At 47.0% G+C, this 26,619-nt stretch overlaps 1 protein-coding gene across 1 annotated transcript; it reads right to left on the reverse strand.

Annotated features, from left to right (window-relative positions):
- On the reverse strand, positions 1-26,391 carry ADIPOR1 (adiponectin receptor 1). The gene is made up of 9 exons (XM_033165603.1): positions 26,291-26,391; positions 20,615-20,687; positions 16,503-16,729; positions 10,812-10,928; positions 8,752-8,923; positions 6,719-6,905; positions 5,033-5,220; positions 3,190-3,383; positions 1-202 (listed from the first exon to the last, which is right to left on the reverse strand). Exons 3-9 carry the CDS (start codon positions 16,641-16,643, stop codon positions 74-76), a joined length of 1,128 nt encoding a protein of 375 aa, XP_033021494.1. The 5' UTR covers positions 16,644-16,729; positions 20,615-20,687; positions 26,291-26,391; the 3' UTR covers positions 1-73.
- Positions 26,392-26,619: the final 228 nt, after the last annotated feature.

The raw sequence follows: 26,619 nt of genomic DNA on the forward strand, positions 1-26,619 counted from the left end.
TTTTTTTGATTTTAGCAAAGAAGGTTACTTTAAAAAGCACTTAGGAAGTGTGTACTAAAGTCCCCTGCGTTCCTCAGAGAAGGGAGTCGTCAGTACATCCTCCTTCGAGTCCGTAGCGGAATTCCTGCAAGTTGGAGACTCCGTAGAAGTGGACAAAGGCTGCGGCCACCACCAGCACGTGGAAGATCTGATGAGACTGGAACTGCGGAAAACGCAAGGAGGGCATTAAAAAACAACAACCCAGAAAAACCAGAGCCAGGGACAACTGTTCGGGCAAGGGAGGCAGTGCGGTGCAGTGGTTAGAGGGCTGGAGTGGGACCCGGGAGGCCAGGGTTCAAAACCCCTGCTCAACTATGAAGCTCGCTGGGGGCCAGTGTCACTGTCTCTCAGCCTAACCTACCTCGCAGGGTTGTTGCTGGGATTAAATGAGACAGGAGAGAACCATGTATGCCAGGCATAAGCAAACTCCGGCCCTCCAGATGTTTGGGACTGCAATGCCCATCATTCCTAGCGAACAGGACCAGTGGTCTGGGATGATGGGATGATGTTTGGGACTGCAATGCCCATCATTCCTAGCGAACAGGACCAGTGGTCTGGGATGATGGGATGATGTTTGGGACTACAATCCCCATCATTCCTAGCTAACAGGACCAGTGGTCTGAGATGATGGGATGATGTTTGGGACTACAATCCCCATCATTCCTAGCTAACAGGACCAGTGGTCTGGGATGATGGGATGATGTTTGGGACTACAATTCCCATCATTCCTAGCTAACAAGTCCAGTGGTCTGGGATGATGGGATGATGTTTGGGACTACAATCCCCATCATTCCTAGCTAACAGGACCAGTGGTCTGGGATGATGGGATGATGTTTGGGACTACAATCCCCATCATTCCTAGCTAACAGGACCAGTGGTCTGGGATGATGGGAGGGACTACAATCCCCATCATTCCTAGCTAACAGGACCAGTGGTCTGGGATGATGGGATGATGTTTGGGACTACAATCCCCATCATTCCTAGCTAACAGGACCAGTGGTCTGGGATGTTGTTTGGGACTACAATCCCCATCATTCCTAGCTAACAGGACCAGTGGTCTGGGATGATGGGAGGGACTACAATCCCCATCATTCCTAGCTAACAGGACCAGTGGTCTGGGATGATGGGAGGGACTACAATCCCCATCATTCCTAGCTAACAGGACCAGTCGTCTGGGATGATGGGATGATGTTTGGTACTACAATTCCCATCATTCCTTGCTAACAGGACCAGTGGTCTGGGATGATGGGATGATGTTTGGGACTACAATCCCCATCATTCCTAGCTAACAGGACCAGTGGTCTGGGATGATGGGATGATGTTTGGGACTACAATCCCCATCATTCCTAGCTAACAGGACCAGTGGTCTGGGATGATGGGATGATGTTTGGGACTGCAACTCCCATCATCCCAGACCACTGGTCCCGTTAGCTAGGAATGATGGGAATTGTAGTCCCAAACATCTGGAGGGCCGGAGTTTGCCTATGAGCTCCTTGGAGAGGAAGAAGGGATGTAAATGCAATTTTTAAAAAAATAAAAAGAGACCCTTTTTTTTGCTGTCTCAGGTGTGAGGAGACCTTTGGCCCTCCAGGTGTTGCTGAACGACATCTCCCATCACCCCTGAACTCTTGGTCTTGCTCCCTGGGGGTGCCGGCCCTTCCAGCAACGAGTGGAAGGCCAAAGGTTTTCATGGTGTAAACATGAAAGGAGGTATGCATATTCTCTCAGGCACGTATGCTAAATAAATCACATTAAAACCGAGAGTCGGATTTGTCACAGTGCTTAAGAGTGCTGGGCTGGGGCCTGGGAGACCAGGGTTCAAGTCCCCACTTGGCCATGAAGCTCACTGGGTGTCTTAGGCTAACCTAACCTCACAGGGTTCTCGTGAGGATATCACTAAGGGGAGGGGGCAAAGAACCACTGCAACCTCCTTGGAGAAAAGGGGGGCTATAAATCCAATATGATCCAATTTATTTTTGCTAGACATTGTATTTCAGATTTTTCTGAGATAATTGTTGCAAGAGAATCCCAATTTCTAACACATTTTGCTCCTAATACTGGCCAGCCAACCAAAGCAGCTATAAATGTATATTCTAAGATTGCCCAGGTTGGAAAATGTGCACTGGCTTTATTATAGATTATTAATTATTATTATTATTATTATTATTATTATTATTATTATTATTATTATTATTATTTCAATTTATATGCCGCCTTATACCCAGAGGTCTCAAGGAGGTTCACAAACAAAACCACAACATATAAAATCAAACCAAAAACAATAACCCCCCCACATTCTAGAAGGGTGTTTTATGTCAATAAGATCAACCAAAGGCCTGGTTAAAAAGGCCTGGTTTTAGTTTTTCAATATTTAGCATTTGACATTAATGGTATAGTTCCAAACTCCGAATACCATGCCCTCCTTCTTTAGTAAGCACAGGAATTTTTAATAAAGGTATTACTGGAACTGAACTGAACCCCTTTATTGGAACCCCATAGATACTTCCTAAACAAAATGCTTATTTTTTTGAAAATATATTCCAGGTATATGAACCAGAATCCCTCTCAGAATGTAGATAAATATAAATACATCTATCTTTGTATTAGACAAGTACATTTGGAATTATAGTGTTTCTTCTTCTTCTCCTGCAATTTTTTTTACACACATTTCGTTTCTTTTTATTCTCTGCAATTTATTTTAACTGAAATATTTTTGATAAAGTGCAAGTGTTAAAAATAAATAAATGGATAAGTCTGAAAGCTGTGGTGTGACCTTCAGTCAGAGCAGATTATGTTCTATGCCAGGCATCCCCAACCTGCAGCCCTCCAGATGTTTGGGACTACAATTCCCATCATCCCTAGCTAACAGGACCAGTGGTCAGGGACGATGGGAATTGTAGTCCCAAAACATCTGGAGGGCCGAGTTTGGCCATGCACTGCTGATGTAGGTCTCCATGTATTCTTAAGTTTGCTGCCGATTTTATCTTTCGAACGTTTCGAAGAGTTGCTTTCGAAGATATTGTCTCATTTTCTTTTGAGAACCGCTTCGAGGTTTGTTTTTTTTTTTTTTTTAAAAAATCAAATAGTGCATAAATTTTGCGAAGAAAAAAAAACAACCCAAATACCACACCATTCGCTGGCCTCACTTACCCAGATATCGAACTTGCCAGGGAAGAAGCGCTCAGGGATGCGGGCGGCATAGAGGCCAGCTCCTGCGATGTACATGACAGCCATCAGGAAGAACCAGCCCATCTGTCCCACGGTGGTGGCTTTCACGAACCCTTCGGCGATGGTGAAATGCATTGTGGGGACCACCCCACTCAGACCGAGTCCGAGGAACACCCCTGAGAGGAGGAGAAAAGGGAGAAAGGACCAGAAATAGGACAGCCTTTCCCACCTTCAATTGGGCAGCGGGTACTGCTTGCTTGACTGAGGGAGGGCGGAAGAAGAAGAGGAGTTTGGATTTGATATCCCACTTTATCACTACCCGAAGGAGTCTCAAAGCGGCTCACATTCTCCTTTCCCTTCCTCCCCCCACAACAAACACTCTGTGAGGTGAGTGGGGCTGAGAGACTTCAGAGAAGTGTGACTAGCCCAAGGTCACCCAGCAGATGCATGTGGAAGAGCGGGGACGCAAACCCGGTTCACCAGATTATGAGTCCACTGCTCTTAACCACCACACCACACTGGTCCCACTCTAGAAGGGGTGACAAGATGGCCCCTCCCTCCCCCCCCCGGGTGTACAGCTCCTTACGGACTGCCACTCGAAAGCTGCACATGCTCAGTCCGTACGGGGTGCCAAAAAAAATTCCAGTGGTGTGACAGCAGAAATGGATAAAAGCCCCCCATCCAAACAACGACTATCATCAGTGCAGGTAAGAAAGAAAAATGAATTTAAATTTTTCTCAGCTACTACACTGTCTTACTTATTATATTGTATAGTAGAGTACATTGTTTATTGCTTTCATTTCATTGATCAGTGGTCTCGTTAGGTAGTAGAATTAATGTGAAAATTGCTGTTTTAGGGGTTGTTTTTAAAAGCCTGGAACAGATTCATCCGTTTTGCATTGCTTTCTATGGGAAAGCACGCCTTGGTTTTGGAACAGACTTCCGGAACGGATTAAGTTTGAGAACCAAACCTGTCAAGTTGGCCAAAATGTACAAAAATGTAAGTAACCAATGTTGGCGATGTAAAAAAGAAGCAGGGACCTACTTGCACATGTGGTGGTTTTGTAAGGAGATTAAAGTGTTCTGGGAGATGGTGTACAAGGAGTTAAAGAAAATGATTAAATATCCTTTCAAGAAGAGTGTGGAGACCTTCCTCTTAGGAATGGTGGACAGTGAATTCCAGCCAAAAGATAGACATATAATTATGTACGCCACGGTCTCGGCAAGGCTACTGATAGCAAAGAATTGGAATAATACCGGAAAAGGGGGATTGGCCGTTAAAATTGTTAACATATTATAATCTGGCACGAAAATACGAGGAAATAAAAGGAATAAGCGAATCAGAAAGAGAGAGAAATTGGAAACTACTTAAGGATTATTTTAAATTATATGTTGAAAAAGCCGATCTCCTGGCAGATTGGTAAAGGCCCAAACAATTGAGATAAAAGGGAATACGATTAGATAAAAGGTCATGCGGACAGATGAAGGAACGATACAAACGCAGTGATGGGTATGCTGAGAAGTAACGGGTGGGGAGGGAGGGAATCCGGAGAGGGGAGGGCAGGGAAGAGGAGATAATTGGAATGTACACTGTATTCTTTTTGGCTATGTAAATTAATTTTTATTATGATGATCTCTTTTTTTATATTGTAATGTTTTGGAAAGAAATAAAGACTTTTTTAATTTAAAAAAAAAAGTTTGAGAACCAAGGGACCACTGTACTTAATACTAGCTGACTAACTGGGTGAGCCCCTGTGCTCGGACCCACAAGGGAAATTTCTCCCACAGTACTGATGTCTGTCCTTTACAAAGAGCGGCTCCCTACCTGCCCTCGTCTGCCTGTGCTTCGGCGTTGCAAACCGGTCCCACTGTGCGACGATGATCGCTGAGATACCCAGCACACATACAATGGAGAGGTAGATAAGTCGGGGCTGCGGGGAGCAGTAGAAAGAGTAGTACAGCCAGGGGACAAAGCTCCCCATGATCAGCAGAGCTATCCCAGAATAATCCAACCTAGGAAGGAAGGAAACAGAAGCCAGACAGACGTGAGAGGCATATTGCATGTTCCAGAAATGTCAAGTCAAGTTTGCTTTGGGAAAGGAGGGACTATCTTTCTTCTATAATCCATAGGTGCTTTGGATTTAGACTCCTGTGCAAACAGTCGGTGTTAAGACAAGACCAGGAAAGAGGAATTAAGTGTGATTCCTGAACTGCAGGGGGGTTGGACTAGATGCCCCATGGGTCCCTTTTCAAACTCTATAATTTTACGATTCTATGAATGAGGTAAACCTACTATAATGTTCAGATATAATAATAATTTATTGTTTATACCCTGCCCATCTGGCTGGGTTTCCCCAGCCACTCTGGGCGGTTCTCGGCAGAATATTAAAAACATGATAAAACATCAAACGTTAAAAACTTCCCAATACAGGGCTGCCTTCAGATGTCTTCTAAAAATCAGATAGTTGTTTTATTTTCTTGACATCTGGCGGGAGGGCATTTCACAGGGCGGGTGCCACCACTGAGAAGGCCCTCTGCCTGGTTCCCTGTAACCTCACTTCTCGCAGGGAGGGAACCGCCAGAAGGCCCTTGGAGCTGGATCTCAGTCCGGGCTGAACGATGGGGGGTGGAGAGGTTCCTTCAGGTATACTGGGCCGAGGCCGTTTAGGGCTTTAAAGGTCAGCACCAACACTTTGAATTGTGCTCGGAAACGTACTGGGAACCAATGCAAGTCTTTCAGGACTGGTGTTATATGGTCCTGGCGGCCGCTCCCAGCCCCCAGTCTCGCTGCTGCATTCTGGATTAGATGTAGATTCAAAATTCAAACCTGCCTTGGGGTTCATGAGCAGAAGCACTGGCAGGGGCCGGTTCTGCTCCTACTCCATTTTCAGTCTTTCTACCTACTAAGTAAAGGGTAAAGAGACCCCTGACCATTCCCATTTACCTGGGGGTAAGCCTCCTGACTTCTGGGTAAAGAGGTCTAGGATTGCAGTGAGTTAAAGGTAAAGGGACCCCTGACCGTTAGGTCCAGTCGTGTCCGACTCTGGGGTTGCGGCGCTCATCTCGCTTTACTGGCCGAGGGAGCCGGCGTTCAGCTTCCGGGTCATGTGGCCAGCAGGACTAAGCCGCTTCTGGTGAACCAGAGCAGCGCATGGAAACGCCGTTTACCTTCCTGCCGGAGCGGTACCTATTTATCTACTTGCACTTTTGACGTGCTTTCGAACTGCTAGGTGGGCAGGAGCTGGGACCAAGCAACGGGAGGTCACCCCGTGGCAGGGATTCGAACTGCTGACCTTCTGATCGGCAAGCCCAAGAGGCTCAGTGGTTTAACCCACAGCGCCACCCACGTCCACCTACTAAGTAGTTATGCATTAAAAATATACACACGCATCACAGCTGCCCCAAATTTATCTACATTTCACATAGCAGCAAAACAAACAAACAAAAAACACCAAACCCGTAACAGTTAAGTGTCTTAATCGACCCGGGTTTTGATTCCAGGTCAACTTACTTGGAAAACGTCCGGGACACCTTCTCTGAATGGCAATAGACTGTATGGAAAAGCCAGGAGAAGCTGAGGCACAGCACGGCCCCGAGGAAAAACATGCCAAAGACCACCTTTTCCTGCAGAGGGGCCATGAAGTACATGTTCGGCCGCAGCATGGTCAGGATACCCAGGCAAAGGAACAGCACAAAACCTGGAGCGGAAATGCAGAGCAGAGAGAGAGATTGTCCCGTCAGCTGATTTATCAAAAGGCCAAAGAGTCTCTGTCTTTGTCACCCAGATGGCTGTTTTGGACTACAACTCCCATCAGGCCCAGCCAGCACAGTTGGGGGGGGGGAGGCGTGTTTGTTGCACAGGATCTCCAGATCGACAATAATTCTGCAAGCTGGATTTGAGGGTATGGCTGAATCCCACCTGGAAACGGCAAGGGTCTGAAAGTGCCCCTGGCACTGAGAAACACGGAGCTGCAACTCAGAATAAGGGAACTTCTTATGAATCTGACTCCTCCACATCGGAAGCAGAGATGCAGGTAAATGTGCAAAGTTTTTTTGGCGTGGCGCTTTAAAATGATGCTCGTGTGATCGGGCAAGCCTCTCTAGGAAGTGGCTTTCCTGTCGCTGGCGACAGGAGCAAGCCGCTTGATGAATATCGCCTTGAACCACCAACACACAGGGACGTAGGAAGCCGATTCAGCCGCACAGATTCCTCTGGCTCTGTACTGTCTACACAGACTGGCAGCAGCAGGGCCTCAGGAAGGGAGCCTCTCGCAGCCCTATGTGGAGATGCCAGGGATTGAACCTTCCGCATGCAAGGCAGAGAGAGAGGCTTTGTCGCTGAGCTATGACACTTCCTACATGAAATCAGCTAGTTACTCAGTGACGGGAAGCAGTCTTTCTGGCTTTGAACTCCGCATTTAAATTCTGGTTTAAATTCTGTATTGCAAACGGCATGATTTATATCCCTGGAGTGGAGGCCGGGTCAGGTGACACTTTCTGATACTAGCCTAATTCTTCAGCACACGAAAGGTTTTGCCCAGGTAATTTTCCTGTGGTCAGCAGGGCAGCACTGATTTCCCCCAACCCGTTACTCTCTCCAGGTGCTGTTGGACTACAACTCCCATCAGGCTGGGGATAGGTGGGGTGGCATGTTCAAAAGGGGAACACACAAGACGTGGGCTGATACAGAAGCTATTGTGTGCCAAATCTGTCATTTGCAGAACTCCTCCTGGAATTGTAGCTAACCTCCAGAGACCCAGAAAACTTTCCGGAAAGAACACTGAATTAAAACCGTAGTTAAGAATTGCGTTCTCAAAGTGATTTTATGCTCTTAAAATTAAGGTTGTAAGGCTCCAATTTGCTGGTGTGGCGGGGAAGAAATGTAACAGTTTTTATTTGGTTGTAGTTCCAAGTCGGAACTGGTCTGACGGCCCCACCAGGCAGCTTTAAATTAAAAGTACATCATTATATAACCAGATTCAGGTAGGTAACCGTGTTGGTCTGACACAGTCGAAATAAATAATAAAATTGTCCAGGAGCACCTTAGAGACCAACTAAGTTTGTTCTGGGTATAAGCTCTCGTGGATCTGAAGAAGTGTGCATGCACACAAAAGCTTATACCCGGAACAAACTCAGTTGGTCTCTAAGGTGCTCCTGGACAATTTTATTATATAACCTTATTATATAAGCAATGCAATAAAAATGCAGGACTTCCGGAACGGATTAAGTTCATAAACCAAGGTACCACTGTACACAATTCCTTCCCAAGGCCCTTATTTTGTTCATAGGAACAATTTGCACGATACACAAGATCTCCGCAATGTAGATCACACTGAAGCCTAGAATCAGGTAGAGAAGATCGGCAGGACGACGAGGAGGAGGACCTTTAGCATCCTGCAAATTCTAGATCCACCACCGTTGTGGACAATTCCAGTGCCCCGAGGAAAGAAAAAGCCGCAGCGGGGGAAAGACGGTCCCTCCCAACATTAACATAGGTACCAGAGATCCAGAGTATTAAAGTAGGAACCAGAGAGTCAGGGTCACCTAGCAAGTGGGTCCAAATGTTGCCCGTCTCTGTGTGGATGCGGAAGATGCTCTTGAAGCAGGCTCTGAAAGAGGGCATGGGGGGCCGGTGCCCGTGCAGGAGGTAATCGTTATCTTTCAGCCAGTCGGGCAGCACATCGTAGGGGATAACCCTCCAGCGGCCTTCCCAGACCTGCAAGACACCAAACCATGCGGGGCAGTCAGTAGTACCTGGGAGCGCATTGGCGCAAGGGGAGGGAGCCGCCAGCCCAGGGCTGCCCGGGCGAGCTCGCGAGAACCGTCATTCGGCTGTGCAACGCACGGTCCGGGGCGCAGCCACACACAACCCCCCCTCCTGCAGGCGACTCTTGCACAGCTTCGATCAGGACATTTGCAGCATAAATCGTCGGTTGCCTCCACGTCAGAACTCTTAGCCCATGTCCCAGGGGAGGCCGAGGACCTGCACACTGGGCTAGCTCCCCTGAAAACAAATACTTTGCAGACCTTGTTCCTTGCAAGTCATGGCACCCTCAGCAATCTCACAAGTGCCCAAAAGCACCAGTTGGTGTCGTAGCAATTTCCAGCTAAATCAGGGGTGGGGAACATCAGGCCTGTGGGAGGCTAAATGTGACCCAAATGTCTGCCCACCATTGCTTCTGGTCATGCCCATTTTTTGCCTCTCGGTCCAGAAAGGAATGTGGCCCTCAAGCTGGAAAAGGTTCCCTGTCCTGGTCTAAAAAAATTAATTCCAGTAAGCAGGAAGAAGTGGGTTTGATGCCTCCAAAACAAGCTTGGCCATACAGAGATGAGATTGTTCTGGAGGAAGAACCACAGAATAACTATCAAATTTGGGAGGCTTTACAAATTGACTGAGCTGTGAGCTGTTTCCGCTGCCTCTGACTAGAAGCTGTTATTTTATTTCCAGGTAACTGCATGACTGGCCAAAGCTTGTAGGAGTCTCTAGGACAGGATGACGGCGGCCTCTAGGTGTTCTCTAACTTCCACAAGACCCAGCAGACGGCAACGGTCAAGCGTCAGGAGAGGGAGTGAGGAGGTGGTCAGCAGTGAAGTTAACTCTTTATTCAAAGAAACAAGGTCGACTCAGGAGGCCAGGCTTAGTGAGCACAGCAACTCGTCCTGGTAGATCAGGGGTAGGCAACCTAAGGCCCGTGGGCTTGATGCAGCCCAATTGCCTTCTCAATTCAGCCCGCAGATGGTCTGGGAATCAGCATGTTTTAACATGAGTAGAATGTGTCCTTTTATTTAAAATGCATCTCTGGGTTATTTGTGGGGAACAGGAATCCGTTCATTTTTTATTTTCCAAAATATAGTCCGGCCCACCACATGGTCTGAGGGACGGTGTACCGGCCCACGGCTGAGAAAGGTTGCTGACCCCTGCGGTAGACCTTGCCCTAGGAGGGGGTTCTGGGCAGTGAAGGTCCCAACCTTCCCACAGCTGCCTAAATCTCCTCCTCTCCCTGGTCCTTCCCAAGCAATCTGAGACTTTGCCGATGCACCTGTCTCTGCTATTCACACCTCTTCTGGTTCATGGAGACGAGAAGGATGGGGAGCTGGTCGCAGCGGGAGAGGGAGATTCCCTGGCGTCTTCTCTGCATCTTGAGCCCATCCCCCCACCCTCCAGCCTCCGCTTCTGCCTCTGATTCTGGACTGCTCCCTGCCACAGACTTCCTGCTCACTAAACCCTGTTGCCTCCTCAGCTTCCGACACCTCCAACTCCCAGCCTGCTCCTTCTTCTTCCTCCGACTGCTTGCTGTGCCCCCGCCACCACTCCCCAGGCTCTGAGCCTTCTTCCCTTGGGGGTTTCCCCCAGCTGGTGCCTCCCACCGTTCCTCTGCATCCAGCCAGTCCATGACACCAAGGGTCTAGCAAACATCCCGAGGGTCTCACATTCCCCACCCCTCCTTGAGATCTAGCATCAAACTCGAACTCGATTTGCCATGCTCCTGTTTTGCTTGCAAAGCAAGGAAGGAGGTCAGATAACATTGCATACGCAGCTCTGCAGCTGAAACAACGGGAACCCAGAGCCTCAATAGCAGCTTGGAGCGCCAACCCAAAGTTACCTTGTATACGAATTCTTCCATTTTCTCCATCGCATGATGCGCCTGCAGAGGAAGGGTCAGCACCCGCACCTCCTCCTCCTCTTCCTCCTGAGTTGCTGGGCATGGCTGGTCTTGAACCTAGGAGGAGGAGATCACACAGCCTGAACAAAGGGCAAGGGGTCAGACTGAAAATGCTCTAGAAAATTAAAGAGATATTCCAAACTCATGGGTTGCTTCCAGGCCAACCTGTTTATAGAGCGTTTGTCCTGACTGGTTTGCAGGGAGCTTGGATGATGCTGAGTCAAAGCACACATTATCCCACGCCCCTAGTTACAGGTAGGTAGCCGTGTTGGTCCACCGTCATCAAAACAAAACAAAAAAATTCCTTCCAGTAGCACCTTAGGGACTAACTTTGTTCTTGGTATGAGCTTCCGTGTGCATGCACACTTCTTCAGATACACTGATGACATCTGTTTCAGTGTATCTGAAGAGGTGTGTATGCACACGAAAGCTCATACCAAGAACAAACTTAAAGGTAAAGGTAAAGGGACCCCTGACCATTAGGTCCAGTCGCGGACGACTCTAGGGTTGTGGTGCTCATCTCGCTTTACTGGCCGAGGGAGCCGACGTATAGTTTCCGGGTCATGTGGCCAGCATGACTAAGCCGCTTCTGGCGAAGCAGAGCAGTGCACGGAAACGCCGTTTACCTTCCCGCCGGAGCAGTACCTATTTATCTACTTGCACTTCATGCTTTCGAACTGCTAGGTTGGCAGGAGCAGGGACCGAGCAACGGGAGCTCACCCCGTTGCAGGGATTCAAACCGCCAACCTTCTGATTGGGAAGCCCTAGGCTCTGGTTTAACCCACAGCGCCACCCACATCCCTAAGGTCTTTAAGGTGTTGGTCTCTAAGGTGCTACTGGAAGGAATTTTTTTATATTTTGTTTCGATTATCCCACATGTTACAGTACAACTTTCCCAGCACTTTCCTTATTTAAGAAAAATACTTATTGTGGGGAAGTGGATTTCTTGCACAAGGTGAGATTTTATTTCCCATGCTTCAGACTTAGAGGCTCTTTATCAACCACACCAGCTTAGGAAATATGGATGTCGTGATTTATACACCATTTCTTTGCCTTATTGGTGACTGTTTGTTTGCTTTGTGTGTGGGGTGTGTGTGTGCAATACCCTGTTACTGCACTTTTGGGTTGTTAATACCGGAGATATACAAATAAAACTGTAACAGCACAGCCTGAAATTGCTTGAAAGTGATTGAATCCCACTTGAGACCAGAAAATACCTCCAGTTATGTACAGAGCAGTATAGGAGGGCCACAGTCAGGCAGCAAGCAAGGAAAAACTGGAAAGCAGGAGGAGGAGACGCAGCCATCAGAGAACTCCGGTCACCCAAAGGGAACCCCCTCTGTGACTGCACATGTAGCAAGAGCGGTCAAACTCTGCTGCAGCCATAATCCCATATTTCCTTTGCAGAAAGGATTAAAGGTAACGGCATTTCCTCGAGGGCAACTCAAATTGGCAAACTCCGCTTCTCTCCTTGGCTGGGGCCCAGGAAACAAACTCGCAGCCCGCCAAAGCAGAACAGAGGAGGGCAGGCTCTCCTTTTCAGCCGCCCGTCTTCAGCATAGAAGGCCTGTCCGCCAGCTCAAAGCTCTCGGCCTGTTACATTCTCAGCGCAATGAGGAAAAACAAGGCAAGTTTGCAGTTTGCAAGGAGAAGTGGTACTGCGAGAGGAAGAACAGTCTTGAGCTGCATTGCACGGGCAGTTCTGCAAATTGGCAAAGGGAGGAAAGCTGGCAGCCTCGCAAAGCCTGAAGGCTCTCAGACCACCACTTCAGAAGACTCGTTACGAAATCTATAAATTCCAGCTGCAAGGAAAGGCCGCAAGGGTTGCTTTTCCCCTGCACACGGCCTCCCAGACCTGGCGCCCTCCAGATCATAGAGTTGGAAGAGACCCCAAGGGCCATCCAGTCCAACCCCCTGCCAAGCAGGAAACACCATCAAAGCATTCCTGACAGATGGCTGTCAAGCCTCCGCTTAAAGACCTCCAAAGAAGGAGACTCCACCACACTCCTTGGCAGCAAATTCCACTGTCCAACAGCTCTTACTGTCAGGAAGTTCTTCCTAATGTTTAGGTGGAATCTTCTTTCTTGTAGTTTGAATCCATTGCCCCGTGTCCGCTTCTCTGGAGCAGCAGAAAACAACCTTTCACCCTCCTCTATATGACATCCTTTTATATATCTTGTTTGCTTTGGCCCAGTTGTCTAATCTGTTAAGGTCATTTTGAAGTGTGATCCTGTCCTCTGGGGTATTAGCCACCCCTCCCAATTTGGTGTCATCTGCAAACTTGATCAGGATGCCCTCAAGCCCATCATCCAAGTCATTGATGAAGATGTTGAATAAGACTGGGCCCAAGACAGAACCCTGTGGCACCCCACTAGTCACTTCTCTCCAGGATGAAGAGGAGCCATTGATGAGCACCCTTTGGGTTTGGTCAGTCAGCCAGTTACAAATCCACTGAATGGTAGCATTGTCTAGACCATATTTTACCAGCTTCTTTACAAGAAGGGACTAAGTCTCCCATCGGCCCCTGAACTGCTGGCCGAGCCCAAAACATCTGAAGGGCATTGGATTGCGGAAGGAAGGCCTATCTTAATCAAATGCCACCGAGCTTCCTGTGTTTAATGCTAGTAATTCTACTGGTGTGTTCAAGGGTTGAAATTGGATTGGGATGACCTTCTCACTCATAAAGGGCACTGGATGCCTCTGGGCCGGTTGCTTTCACCTATTCTAAATAATATTTTTAAAAGTTATATGCCAAGAGATTTGGCTCCAGCACTGTGCAGAATCACAGCACCGATACGCTAGGTGAAGGTCAAAACGAAGGATCACACAAGCTGCCAAGATTACAGCTACAAAGCTGCTAATAGGATTCACGGGTATATTTATGGTTGTTTGAAAAAGACAAGAGCCTTAATGCCTAGAATGAAGACTGAGAGATGCTTTTGGGCGCTGCTAACTATACTATCACTGGCAAACTATCATTTTATGGTATCTTGGAAGCGGGGCCTTCTCTGGGGGCCCTCAATTGGGCTGCTATGCTTTTGCCTTGCTGGGATTTTATTGTTTCATGCGGCACTGGTGTCTTTTAGGCAGGGCGCACACCATATATTTGAAGTATACACAGAATGAATCCTGGGAACGGTTGTTTACTCCTCACAGAGCTACATTTCCCAGCACCCTTAACTACATTTCCCAAGATATATTCTTCCACCTGCCTTGCTCCACCCACTAGTCTCCGCTTCTCAATTAGTACTGTATTATTTTATGTACTGCGGCTTGCCATTGTTTTATTGATTATAGTTTAGAAACTATTTACTGTAACTGTTGAGTAGATTTCTGGTTGATATTATTTTATACTACTCTAATAATTGCTGAGTGTTACTTTTTGATGTGGGTTGCTTATTTTAAAGTTTTGTTTTATTATCACATTTTTGTATTGCATTAGATTGTTATAAGTAGGGTTGACAGGTGTCCACTATTTGAGTGGACAGTCCACTTTTTCATATTATGTTCACTATTTTTTTCCACAAAATAGTGGACTTTTTATTATTCAAAAGCTTTATGATGAAATGGTATTTTAATATGTGTTAAAATGTTTGTAAGAAAATATATAATTTAATTTAACCCCCCCCCCCCGCTTGTCCACTATTTTTTGGAAGCAGACCTGGCAACCCTAGTTATAAGATGTACATTATTTTTGTTTCTTCAGCTTGCAAACCGCCTTGAGTATTGTAAGATGGAAAGACGGTATACAAATTTAAAAAATGAAATGAAATGAAGGTATCTGGAGAGGGGTGTACAGACATTGTGGTGTGTGGGTGTATATAACACACAGACACACACAAACACCTCTGTTACATTTGTTATCTTTTTGTAAACCACTTACAGACTTTCCTGGTGACAAACAGTATGTAAATACATGAAATAAAATACTGGATGCGTTCCCATCACAAATTCAGACACATCTCCTTGTACCAAGGAGGGGGGCTTGCCAAGACCCTGCTCCCCCTCCAGCCATATTTCATTCCCAGTGGAGAACACAAAGTTCCCTGGTGGTACAATGCTTAAGTCCTGTCATCCATGTATGGTTCATATTTACTTATTTAGAAGGTTTCATAAACCACTGAAAGAGTAGTGTGCAAATAAAACAGAAGATAAAGCAAAGCTAAAATCCACAGTAGTGATATATGGAAGTGAGAGCTGGACCATAAAGAAGGCTGATCACCAAAGAATTGATGCTTTTGAATTCTGGTGGTGGAGGAGAGTCCCATGGACTGCAAGAAGATCAAACCTCTCCATTCTGAAGGAAATCAGCCCTGAGTGCTCACTGGAAGGACAGATCCTGAAGCTGAGGCTCCAAGACTTTGGCCACCTCATGAGAAGAGAAGACTCCCTGGAAAAGACCCTGATGTTGGGAAAGATGGAGGGCACAAGGAGAAGGGGACGACAGAGGGTGAGATGGTTGGACAGTGTTCTCGAAGCTACTAACATGAGTTTGGCCAAACTGCGGGAGGCAGTGAAGGATAGGCGTGCCTGGCATGCTCTGGTCCATGGGGTCACGAAGAGTCGGACACGACTGAACGACTGAACAACAACAAAATCCACAGAACATTTTTTTAAAAATGCCTAAAACATCCATCATTACAAAGCAATAAAACCAGCAGAACTAATACAGGAAATGAAAAATAATTTATTATTATTAGAAATAGTAATACTTTCTTGTCACTGTACCTCTTGTTTACAGTGAGATAAAATGAGCCCCCCTCCGCCCACAATCTCTCAGTCCTTGTTACACTCTATGTGCTGTCGTGTGACCATCAACCCCGAACGTCAGCTGCAATGTTGCTGTCTTCCATTCAGCAGCCTATTTTTTATTATTATTGGGACACGGGTGGAACTGTGGTCTAAACCACAGAGCCTAGGGCTTGCCGATCAGAAGGTCGGCAGTTCGAATCCCCGCCACGGGGTGAGCTCCCGTTGCTCGGTCCCTGCTCCTGCCAACTTAGCAGTTTGAAAGCATGTCAAAGTGCAAGTAGATAAATAGGTACCGCTCCAGCGGGAAGGTAAACGGCGTTTCCGTGCACTGCTCTGGTTCGCCAGAAGCAGGTTAGTCATGCTGGCCACATGTCCCGGAAGCTGTACGCCAGCTCCCTCAGCCATTAAAGCGAGATGAGTGCCGCAACCCCAGAGTCGGACACGACTGGACCTAATGGTCAGGGGTAAAAGGTAAAGGTAAAGGGACCCCTGACCATTAGGTCGTGTCCGACTCTGGGGTTGCAGCACTCATCTCGCTTTAATGGCCGAGGGAGCTGGCATACAGCTTCCTGGTCATGACAAAGCCGCTTCTGGTCAGGGGTACCTTTACCTATTATTAGTAATAGTAGTAGTAGTAGTAGTAGTAGTAGTATTTGTATTCGTATTTCTTGATAGGCTTGTGAGTGGCAAGGAGCTATAGCAATATAGCAAGAGCACTTGCCTAATGTCGGTAACTGGGGCATTCCAAATTACGAGTGCTGACATGCTGGAAGATCAACCTTCAAAGGCATTTCATGACCTTCCCCATTTTATCCACCCCACCGCCCTGTAAGGTATTAATCTGAAAATAGCTTTGCATTAATGGGGAAGCTTACTTACAATGGCCGAACTGGTTGCCGCTTGGTCTCCTTTCTCCTCTAAGAGGGGTCCGAGCTCAGCCAGCTCCACAAGTTCCCTCTCCCTGCCGTTAGCTGAAGGCCCATTTCCTTGGCCGGCAACTGAGCCTTTGCGGGATGACATTTGGTCAACGCAGACACCGGACCTCTTCCCCTTTCTGAAATCAGATGAAGAGCTGGCCTGCCCAGCACCCTGACGAAGACTTCTCACTAGGAAGAAGAACAAGAAGTTAATTTGTAAACCAGTCTGCTTCTGAAAAGATGTGTTTTCCCCCCCTCCAGAAACATATTGGATGTTCCTCCTCAGAGAAGCTTGGAACACTTCCAGATTCTCCTCTTTCTTCATCGACTGAATAGAGCTGTCACCCAGTTAAAGGCATCTTAGCCGATTAATTGCACAAGTTTCGGTAAACCGAATCTGTATCATGGGGGGGGAGAAGTGCTGAAGGGGAGGCAGGGAAATTATTTCAGCAATTGCGGATGATTAGTTTTAAAAAATTTAATACTTGCACGCTGCTTTTCCAACAACACTACTGAGCTCAAAGCAGCTCACCGTAACGACGAAACGACACTTCCATCAATAGATCTGTCTCCAAAATCACAATGACATGCCAGTAAAGCATTCGACAAGCAAGTAATGCAGAGTTTATATTTTCTGAGAATCCTCCGGAAAAATAATATCTCAAAGGACCTGTTGATGGCACTTTACCATTGTACTGTTGAGAGTGTATTAACTTATGGCCTGTATGTGTGTGGTTTGGGAGTTGCACAGTCAGGGAAAGAACAATGCTGTCCAGGGTTGTAAAGACTGCGGAGAAAATAATTGGGTGCCCTCTTCTTCCCACCTTGGATCAAATCTATGCCTCCAGGTGCTATAAGAAAGCTGCAGGGATAGTGCAGGATAGTGCACACCCCAGATATGATCTCTTTCAGCTTCTGCCTTCTGGAAGAAGGTACAGGGTTATAAAGACCAGGACTAGCCGCCTGAGAAACAGTTTCTATCCAAAAGCAATTTTGGTTTTAAACGCAGTCTCTAAGGAAGTGTTTGTATTTAGTTGTGGGGCATCAGAGTTTTTAGGGGGCTAACCAGGTAGGGTATTAAAGTTTAGGAGGTTAATTATGCATAGGCGGGATGGGGATAGGCATTTTCAGGGTAGTAGGCTTGTTGGTTTTTGCATGTCTGGTGGAGATTTTTCAATTTTGTTGTACTGTATGGGACAATGACAGTAAAGATTATCGTTTTGTATAAATGCAAGCTCAGAAAAATTCAGAAATGAGTTTTCAGAAATGGGTGCTGAGGAAACCCCGGTGTCACTTGGCACAACTTCCCTGGGAAGTGTGTCTGTGTCACAGGAGATTGAAAGATGCATTCACTGTCTGAGATAGGAAGGATATTCCATCTGGGTTACTGCACTTAAGAGTCATTTCAAGTAGTTAAAACACTCACTCTGCTTTACAACCCAGCACACTTCTTTAAAAAATAAAGAATGGATCAAAAAAATTGAAATTGCTTTGTTGATAAATTGGTTAAAGTGAACAATGGGGTCTTATTACTGAATTTGCTAGTCTGCATTGGGGATTTCCCTATTAAGCTGTTTTTCCAACTGCTTAGAAATTAGCCTTTGCCAACTGCTTTGAGGTGTTTTCATGCCCCCCCATCAAGTGCGCAATTTTTATGAATTAAAATAGTGTGTGTATACACACACATGTACACACACACCTTGCAGGAGGGCAAAACTCCTACCAGGGGCTGCTCAAAAAGGATGGAGGCCCAACGAGCACAAATATTATGTTCTAAAAGAGCCAATCAGAAGTCCACTACTGAGGAACAATGTCCTCCAAACAACAAGAACTGGGCAAACTCGCTGGATTAATGGTGCCTGCAAACATACAGGTGTATCCCAAAATGAGATTTCAAAGAGCTGTGGTTCAAAGAGAGAGAGAGAAGAAACCACAAAAGACATTGCAAAACTCTATAAAACTAAGCTGCATTTTGTCCTCGATTTTAGGCTAGTCAACATGATTCATCTGAGGGTGGACAAGGAAAGCAATCTGTTCCATATCTGGGTGGGGTGGGGGGGGAGAGTGTCAGTAGATGCCAATTGATCAAAAAGGAAGCCACAGAAATGAAGAGACGGGTCAAAATCCCTGTTTGCATGAGCATCAGTGGTTATGTTCACAAACGTGGAGGGGACATGCCAGTTCCCACCAACTACAACCGCTTATGGCAGGGTTGGGGAAGCTATGACATTCCAGATGCCGATGGACTCCAACATCCATCGTCCCCGACCACGGGCCGGGCTGACTGGGGCTGATGGGAGTTGTAGTCCCCAAACTGGAGGGCTACAATTTCCACACCCTCGCCGTACAGGGACATAGGAAGCTGTACCGACCGTTTCCTGCTTGGCAGGGGGTTGGACTGGATGGCCCTTGTGGTCTCTTCCAACTCTAGGATTCTATGAAAATAAATTTGCAAGAATTGTTGTTTTTTAAAAGATGGTTGTGATTGGAGGCTCTGGGAGGAGGAGGATGGTGTTACACTACCCCACTCATCTCCTGGACTTAAGAAGAAGAGGAGTTTTGATTTGATATCCCGCTGTATCACTACCCGAAGGAGTCTCAAAGCGGCTCACATTCTCCTTCCCCTTACTCCCCTACAACAAACACTCTGTGAGGTGAGTGGGGCTGAGAGACTTCAAAGAAGTGTGACTAGCCCAAAGTCACCCAGCAGCTGCATGTGGAAGAGCGGGGATGCAAAGCCGGTTCACCAGATTACAAGTCCACCGCTCTTAACCACCACACCACACTGGTGTAGTTCCCTCCCCGCAATGATTCACTACCAAGCAACCAGGAAGCATCAGGTCAAGGGTCAGCAAGGTTTACCTCGCCTGGGCTGGTTCACTGCAGCGGAGATCCCTCCTTGGGCAAGATCGCACGTGCGCCTGCGATTCCCGGCGTCTGCGCATGCGTGGAGGCGATTCCCGGCACCACGGAAGCGAGTCCCCGCATCATGCACAGTGCGCGGGGACTCATCAAGCAGGCGGCTTGGTTCAGGGGTGGCTTGTGGGCCAGTTAAACGACCCCCGTGGGCCGCTTGTGGCCCATGGGCCTTAGGTTGCCGACCCCTGCATCAGGTGTTGTGGTCTCTAGAGAGCAAGGAAGGCATCTTCTCACCTGGGATGCTTGGCAGCCTGCAGCTCCTGATTCTTCCTGGCAGAACAGGTGACCAGTGAAGGTTCTTGGGGGCAAGGGGAGGAAGGCAAGGCAAATGTCCTCTTCCCAATGTCAACACTGCTTCTGAGTGTGTGCCAACTACTAAAATGCCTATACCAGGGGTCGGCAAACTTACCCGGCCTCGGGCCGGTTCCTCCGGCGCCGATCACGCAGCGGGCCGGAGGGCAGGGCAGCGCACGCCCATACACATGCGCACTCGCTTTTCCCAGCGCACTTCTGGCATGGCACCGGAAATAGCTTGTGCGCGTGTGCACGGGCCTCCACAGCCCCGGAAGTGCGCCGGAAATGCAACTTGCGCATGCGCACAAGCTATTTCTGTTGCTGCGCCGACCTGGAGATGGGCCGTCACACCGGTAAGAGCGGTCGATGGCGGCAGGGATCGTCAGGGGCCTGATAATTGGCTCGCTCAGGCCGTATCTGGCCCGTGGGCCTTAGTTTGTGACCCCTGACCTATACTAAAATGCACTTATTAACCTGAAGTTAGAGAACTGCTGGATCCCTGGCAAAATGACAGTTAAGTCAAGAAGGGACATTTCAAATTTTTAAATTGCAGTAGTCCACATAGATAGCGATTCAAATGTGTTTCGACAAACCTACAGCGGATAAATATGGATTTGACCTTCAGAGATGGAAGAGAGGCAATAACCCTATGGCTTTTGAGGCCCTCGGGGGACCCATCAGGTTCATAATCCAAGCCCTGTCAATTATTTGCTAAATTGTGCAGCTTCAAAGGGGACGTTTAACCCCACTCCCTTAAAAGAAAACAACATTGCATTCATACTGTTGAGGAGAACCTAGTTAAAATGCAGGCAGGAAGCGTTAAAGAGAAACTTAAGGGAGGCTGAGGAAAGGATTTATTACCTTTTGAGTTGTTGCACTTTGCAGGAAACTGGCTCACAGCTCCACCCAACTTGACATTCCAGCTCTGCAAAGCCTAGAAGCAGGATTTTCAAGGGATTAGATGTGCACACTTTTGTTTTCTGATGCAGGAAAAGCTTGCTTGGCATTTGCCCAACTGTGCTTAGGTGTTGCACAGCTTCTGCACATTTGCAAATCTCCCTTCCTTCCTATTTCTATCACTTCCTCACTATTTCTCACCCTGCAGTTTCATTATCCCGGCAGTCCAAATAATTACCATTTGGGTAAACTTTAGGAAGCTTACAGAGAACGTTTCGGTCCAGACTTTTCTCTCTCATTCTCATCTCACTTTTGACTAAAAGAGGGGTTGGCCGTTTTAAACAACATTGTGCCAACACCCAATGTCACGAGTGCAAAAATTTATGCAACACAAACATGCATATGCAATACATGTCCGTGAATTATCATTATTCATAATTATATTTTGTATAGTGATGTATATAAGCAGTGTACTTATATGCAATATGCAAAATGGGGGGAATGGAGTATACAATACAGATCACAATGACATTTACAACATATATGGATGCGTCAGACCAGAAATTATCATTTGAAGAGTGAATTTGGTGTAGTGGTTCGCATGCTGGACTGAGGACCTGGGAGACCAGGGTTCAAATCCCCATTCAGCCATGAAGCACACTAGATGTCCTTGGGACAGTAACTGCCTCTCAGCCTAGCCTACCTCACAGGGCGTTTGTGGGGATTAAACGAGGAGGGGGAGATCCATGTGTGCCGCCTTGGGCTCCTTGGGAGAAAAAGTTGGGAATGAAAGAGTATGAATGAACAAAAATAGTTAAGTCTCAATCAGGAATGCCTTCAGTTTAAAAAGGCAAGGTTTGAGCAGGTGCCAAGATGTAGACTTGAGAGCCAGTGTGGTGTAGTGGTTAAGAGCGGTAGACTTGTAATCTGGTGAACCGGGTTCGCGTCTCCGCTCCTCCACATGCAGCTGCTGGGTGACCTTGGGCTAGTCACACTTCTCTGAAGTCTCTCAGCCCCACTCACCTCACAGAGTGTTTGTTGTGGGAAGGGAAAGGAGAATGTGAGCCGCTTTGAGACTCCTTCGGGTAGTGATAAAGCGGGATATCAAATCCAAACTCTTCTTCTTCTACTTTGTGTACATGGGAATGGAATGCTATAAAGTGGCGAGAGAACCCAGCTGAAGGCTTACATCCAAGAGATTTGCTGTGGCAGCCAACATGGTTGCTTCTGGATGACCCCATTATCGAGAATTCATTCTGATTGGTTTGCAGGGAAGGTTTGCATGGGAAAAACATTATCTCACACTTGCCGGGGGATTTTCTCAGCACTTTCCTTATTGCATGAAGTCTTATCTTGTGGGAGTGGGGATACAGCTTTGTTGCACAAGACCTGTCAACCGATTTTAATTTTGCAGCCAGAGTTTTGCAAACAGTGGCAGTCCGGAAGTGCCCACAGATTCCCCAGCTAAGTTTGGCAACGGGGGCAGGAGCAAGAGGGGCATCCTTAGACTCGAGGAATATTCCCATTTGAAACCACGTCCCACATAAGTTGGATGTTTGCAAAAGGCATCTCACTCACATTCATTACCAAACTTCCGCTTCCTGAGGTGCAACTGCTGGGGGGTGGGTGGCAAAGTGCGTTCTAGGAGCAACGCTCAGCTCACGCAGAGCCCAGGAAGCCTGGGTTCACTGTTTCCACAGAAAAACTGGCTAAATAGGGGAAAAAACCAGCCCTATGGAAAGAGTAGACTCTGATTAAATTGGGGCAGGAGGAGGATATGGGGCGGCATTTTTGAGATGGGATGTTGTGTGGACTCAGCGACCTCGCAACATCACTTCCACAGTTGCCGTGTGGAAGCGCTCCCAGAATCCTCAACAGCAGCTTTTAAACTTTCATTGTTTAGGAACATCCTTCCATATCAGTTGCCAGCCAAAATATTCCTGGCATGCTGATAGAGGATTTGGGGGTCTATTTTAGGACACACACCGGCCAGGCCAGTTGGGTCTCAATGTGTGAACAATTGTAGAAGGCACACAAGCAGGTCCCCTGTGCCTGTGCATTACAAGAGAAAATCGATTAACGGAATGGAAGGTAATCTTCAAGTGTGTTTGTTCTTCCATTAAAAATCTAACCATACAGCCGGCATGGACCACCTTATGCAACTTCTTTTGATCACCAGAGCATTCTTAGAGACTTTCTCTTTGCTGATGAGGCCAGACACAAAAATATTAGTTTACTGAGATCACTGGCATACAGTTGCAACCCTAAAGATGAACAGAAATTTGCAAGGTGTGTGGGGCTCATTCTCCCTTTGCAGGACAGTTTTGAGATCCAACATAGTAAACTGCCTCATTCTCTGCCAGCCATTCAACCAACCTATACCAAGGGTATCCAACTTGGTGCCCGCCCAGTGTTGTTGGACTACAACTCCCATCAGCCCCACTCAGCACGGCTAACGGTCAGGAATGATGGGAGTTGTAGTCCAGCAACACTTGGAGGGCACCATGTTGCCTACCTCTGGCTCACACTGACTGGCCACAGCTCTCCAGGACTGCTGGGGATTGAACCTGCAACCTTCTGCATGCAAAGCAGATGCTTTGCCTCCGAACAGCAGCCTTTAGCCGTTTGCTCCATTTCCCTCCAGTCTGGAGCCAGGAGTTAGTTTTGGCTCACTGCCTGCACCCAACAAACTCAAACAAGTAGCAGGCTTCCAATTCTGTTTGGGGTCAGGCCTATCCCTTCTCCTCCACAGACTCATGTCACCCGAAAGAATCTGAGCTCCTGCCGTGAGAGGGGCAAGTAAGATTGCCAAATCCTGACCCCAAATAACCCTGCATGCCTCTTTTAAGGAAAAACATTCTCTTCTCCAGTGATTCAGGAAACGCTACTAGAGCACAGCAAATAGCTGGTTCCTTTTCCACGGAAGAGCTTTAAAGAAAACAGCCTCTATTGCGAAAGAAAACAACTCGCAACACAGCTTGCTGGATTATGAAGTGTAGTCTTGCGAGCCACTGGAAAACAGACTAGCCAGCAGCAAAAGGTAGAACTGTCAAGTCCTCTTTTCCTCTAGCACTGCATAAGAACTTAAGAAGGTATGAAGACTGTAGACTGTAGATAAGATGGGGGTGGGGGGTGGAGTTACCTGAGGGCATTTAATCTTGGAATCAAATCATTCCCTTTGGTAATTAATAGTTTAAATGAATACAGAAAGCAAGTTGGGATCACAATACCCCCCACCACCACCCCCAGCAGGTCAGGAATACGCAAAGCCACTCCTGCCTGGAGCAGTTTCTGCCACTATAAGCTCTTTATCCCTAGGATTAAACCTAGACAGAAAGCAAAAGGCAAGGAAATATGGGCCACCCGTGGATTGTTAGAGTGACACCCCTTAGCCAAAGAGCAACGTTCTTCATAGGTGAGAGAAGAGAGGTTGCTGTCTATGGGGCATTAATAATAATAATAATTTTAAATGTATATACCACTCTACATCTGAAGATCACAGGGCGGTTTATCAGCATAAAACAACAACTTGACTGAGAGTTGAAAGGGACCCCAAGGGTCATTTAGTCCAACCCCCTGCAATGCAGGAATCTCAGCTAAAGCATCCATGACAGATGGCCATCCAACCTCTGTTTAAAAACCTCCAAGGAAGGAGTGTTTACCACCTCTCGCGGGAGTCTGTTCCACTGCAGTTCACATGCATTTTGAACTATGGCAACCCTAGCAGCAGCATCACTAACAGAACTGGGAAATGAATTATAATAATAGTAATGATCTAAACTTACAAAATACATTTGGCTGAAGCAAGGGTAGCCAATGTTGTACCCCCAGATATTGCACCATCTGTGCATCTGTGTGTGTATACACAGACCTTTTTTTCCTTAAAAAATGTTTAGGGGTACTCTCATTTTGTCTCAAGAGAATCACCATTTTATAGTTCAAATCGGGGGAAATAAATACACAAAAAGCACAAAGATTCACAAAATGCTTAGGAGTATGTGTATCCCTGCGTCCCCCCAGAAAAAGCACTCACTCTCTCTCTCTCTATATATATATATACCGGTATATGTGTGTGTACGTTACAGGTAAGAGAATGGAAAGAGAAGTTGCTGAATTGCAATTTGTTACCAAACTTAAAACCATGGAGAGACTTGGTCTGAATAGAGACACTGGATTCTTATCTCATTATACATCTCATTAGCCATCTCACCCCATACTTTTTCCTGTCAGACTAATTGTAGTCGTTAACAGTCATCAACAGGTTTACCACACCTATCAGCCCATCACCCATTCCCACCACACTTCTGAATAATACCCCTCCCCACCCCCTCACTATATATAAGGGTCTGGTGACTTCTGTTTCAGTGTATGCACACGAAAGCTCATACCAAGAACAAACTTAGTTGGTCTCTAAGGTGCTACTGGAAGGAACTTTTTTCTTTTGTGTGTGCACAGGTGAAACTTGAAAAATTAGAATATCGTGGAAAAGTCCATTTATGTAAGCAATTGTTTTCATTAGCTACTGGAGTTCAATATATGAGATAGACTCATGACATGCAAAGCGAGATATGTCAAGCCTTTATTTGTTATAATTGTGATGATTGTGGCGCACAGCTGATGAAAACCCCATAGTTGAGATTGTGAATTTGGGGTTTTCATCAGCTGTACGCCATAATCATCACAATTATAACAAATAAAGGCTTGACATATCTCGCTTTGCATGTCGTGAGTCTATCTCATCTATTAGTTTCACCTTTTAAGTTGAATTACTGAAAGAAATGAACCTTTCCATGATATTCTAATTTTTTGAGTTTCACCTGTATATATGTAGATGTGTGTGTGTGTGTTTATGTGTATATATATATATATATATTATCATATATAATAAAACTGGAATAAACCTTCTCCACAAAACGTTGCCCTTGGGAAGCCTTCTCCAATAGCCCTCTGAGTGTGCCTACCTGTTGCTGACAGGACCCCCGTACTCAAGGGAGCTGTTCCCTCCGTACATAGCTGCATATACTGCTATGTATACTGGGATATCAGCATCTTAAAAAGCAGAGAAATCACCTTGCCGACCAAGGTCCATATAGTTAAAGCTATGGTTTTCCCAGTAGTAATGTATGGAAGTGAGAGCTGGACCATCAAGAAGGCTGATCGCCGAAGAATTGATGCTTTTGAATTATGGTGCTGGAGGAGACTCTTGAGAGTCCCATGGACTGCAAGAAGATCAAACTTATCCATCCTTAAAGAAATCAGCCCTGAGTGCTCACTGGAAGGACAGATCCTGAAGTTGAGGCTTCAGTACTTTGGCCACCTCATGAGAAGAGAAGACTCCCTGGAAAAGACCCTGATGTTGGGAAAGATGGAGGGCACAAGGAGAAGGGGACGACAGAGGATGAGATGGTTGGACAGTGTTCTCGAAGCTACTAAAATGAGTCTGCCCAAACTGTGGGAGGCAGTGGAAGACAGGAGGGCCTGGACGTGCTCTGGTCCATGGGGTCACGAAGAGTCGGACACGACTGAACAACAACAATACAGGGATATGGATGGTATATGGCTCTTTCTCTCTCCCAGAAGCCGAAGCCGGCAGCTTCTCGGAGGCCTCCCCCCCGGCTCCCCGCCCGGACTCTCGCTTACCGGACGACCATTGCAGCTACATCCCGTGGAGGAGGGCGAAGAGGCCCGTGCGCCGGCCGGACAGCCGCCTGAGGAGACTCGCCTCCCTCTCTCTCTCGCTCGCTCCCAGACGAAGAAGGAGGAGGAGGAGGAGGAGAGGAAGAGCAGCTGCAGCGGCGCCGGAAATAGCCCTCCGCTAAGAGAGGCCCGCTTCCGGTAGGGGGGGGGAGCTGGCGTCATGTGATCCTTCCCCCATCATTTCCTGGTGATGGAGGGGAGGGCGAAAGGGAACTAAGGACGCGCTTCCGGGACACGGAGCACGTGACCCTCCGGCTAACTATAGACTTACG

This window comes from Lacerta agilis, chromosome 12 (assembly GCF_009819535.1).
Source record: "Lacerta agilis isolate rLacAgi1 chromosome 12, rLacAgi1.pri, whole genome shotgun sequence".
Lineage (NCBI taxonomy): Eukaryota > Metazoa > Chordata > Lepidosauria > Squamata > Lacertidae > Lacerta > Lacerta agilis.

Excerpts from the sequence above, each read along its gene's own strand:
- ADIPOR1 (XM_033165603.1), bottom strand. The coding sequence starts at position 16,643 with ATGTCATCCCGCAAAGGCTCAGTTGCCGGCCAAGGAAATGGGCCTTCA. Across the intron at positions 8,924-10,811 it reads TGGAAGAATTCGTATACAAG|GTCTGGGAAGGCCGCTGGAG; the intron begins GTAACTTTGGGT and ends GGTGTCTTGCAG. Across the intron at positions 5,221-6,718 it reads GTGTCCCGGACGTTTTCCAA|GTTGGATTATTCTGGGATAG; the intron begins GTAAGTTGACCT and ends CTTCCTTCCTAG.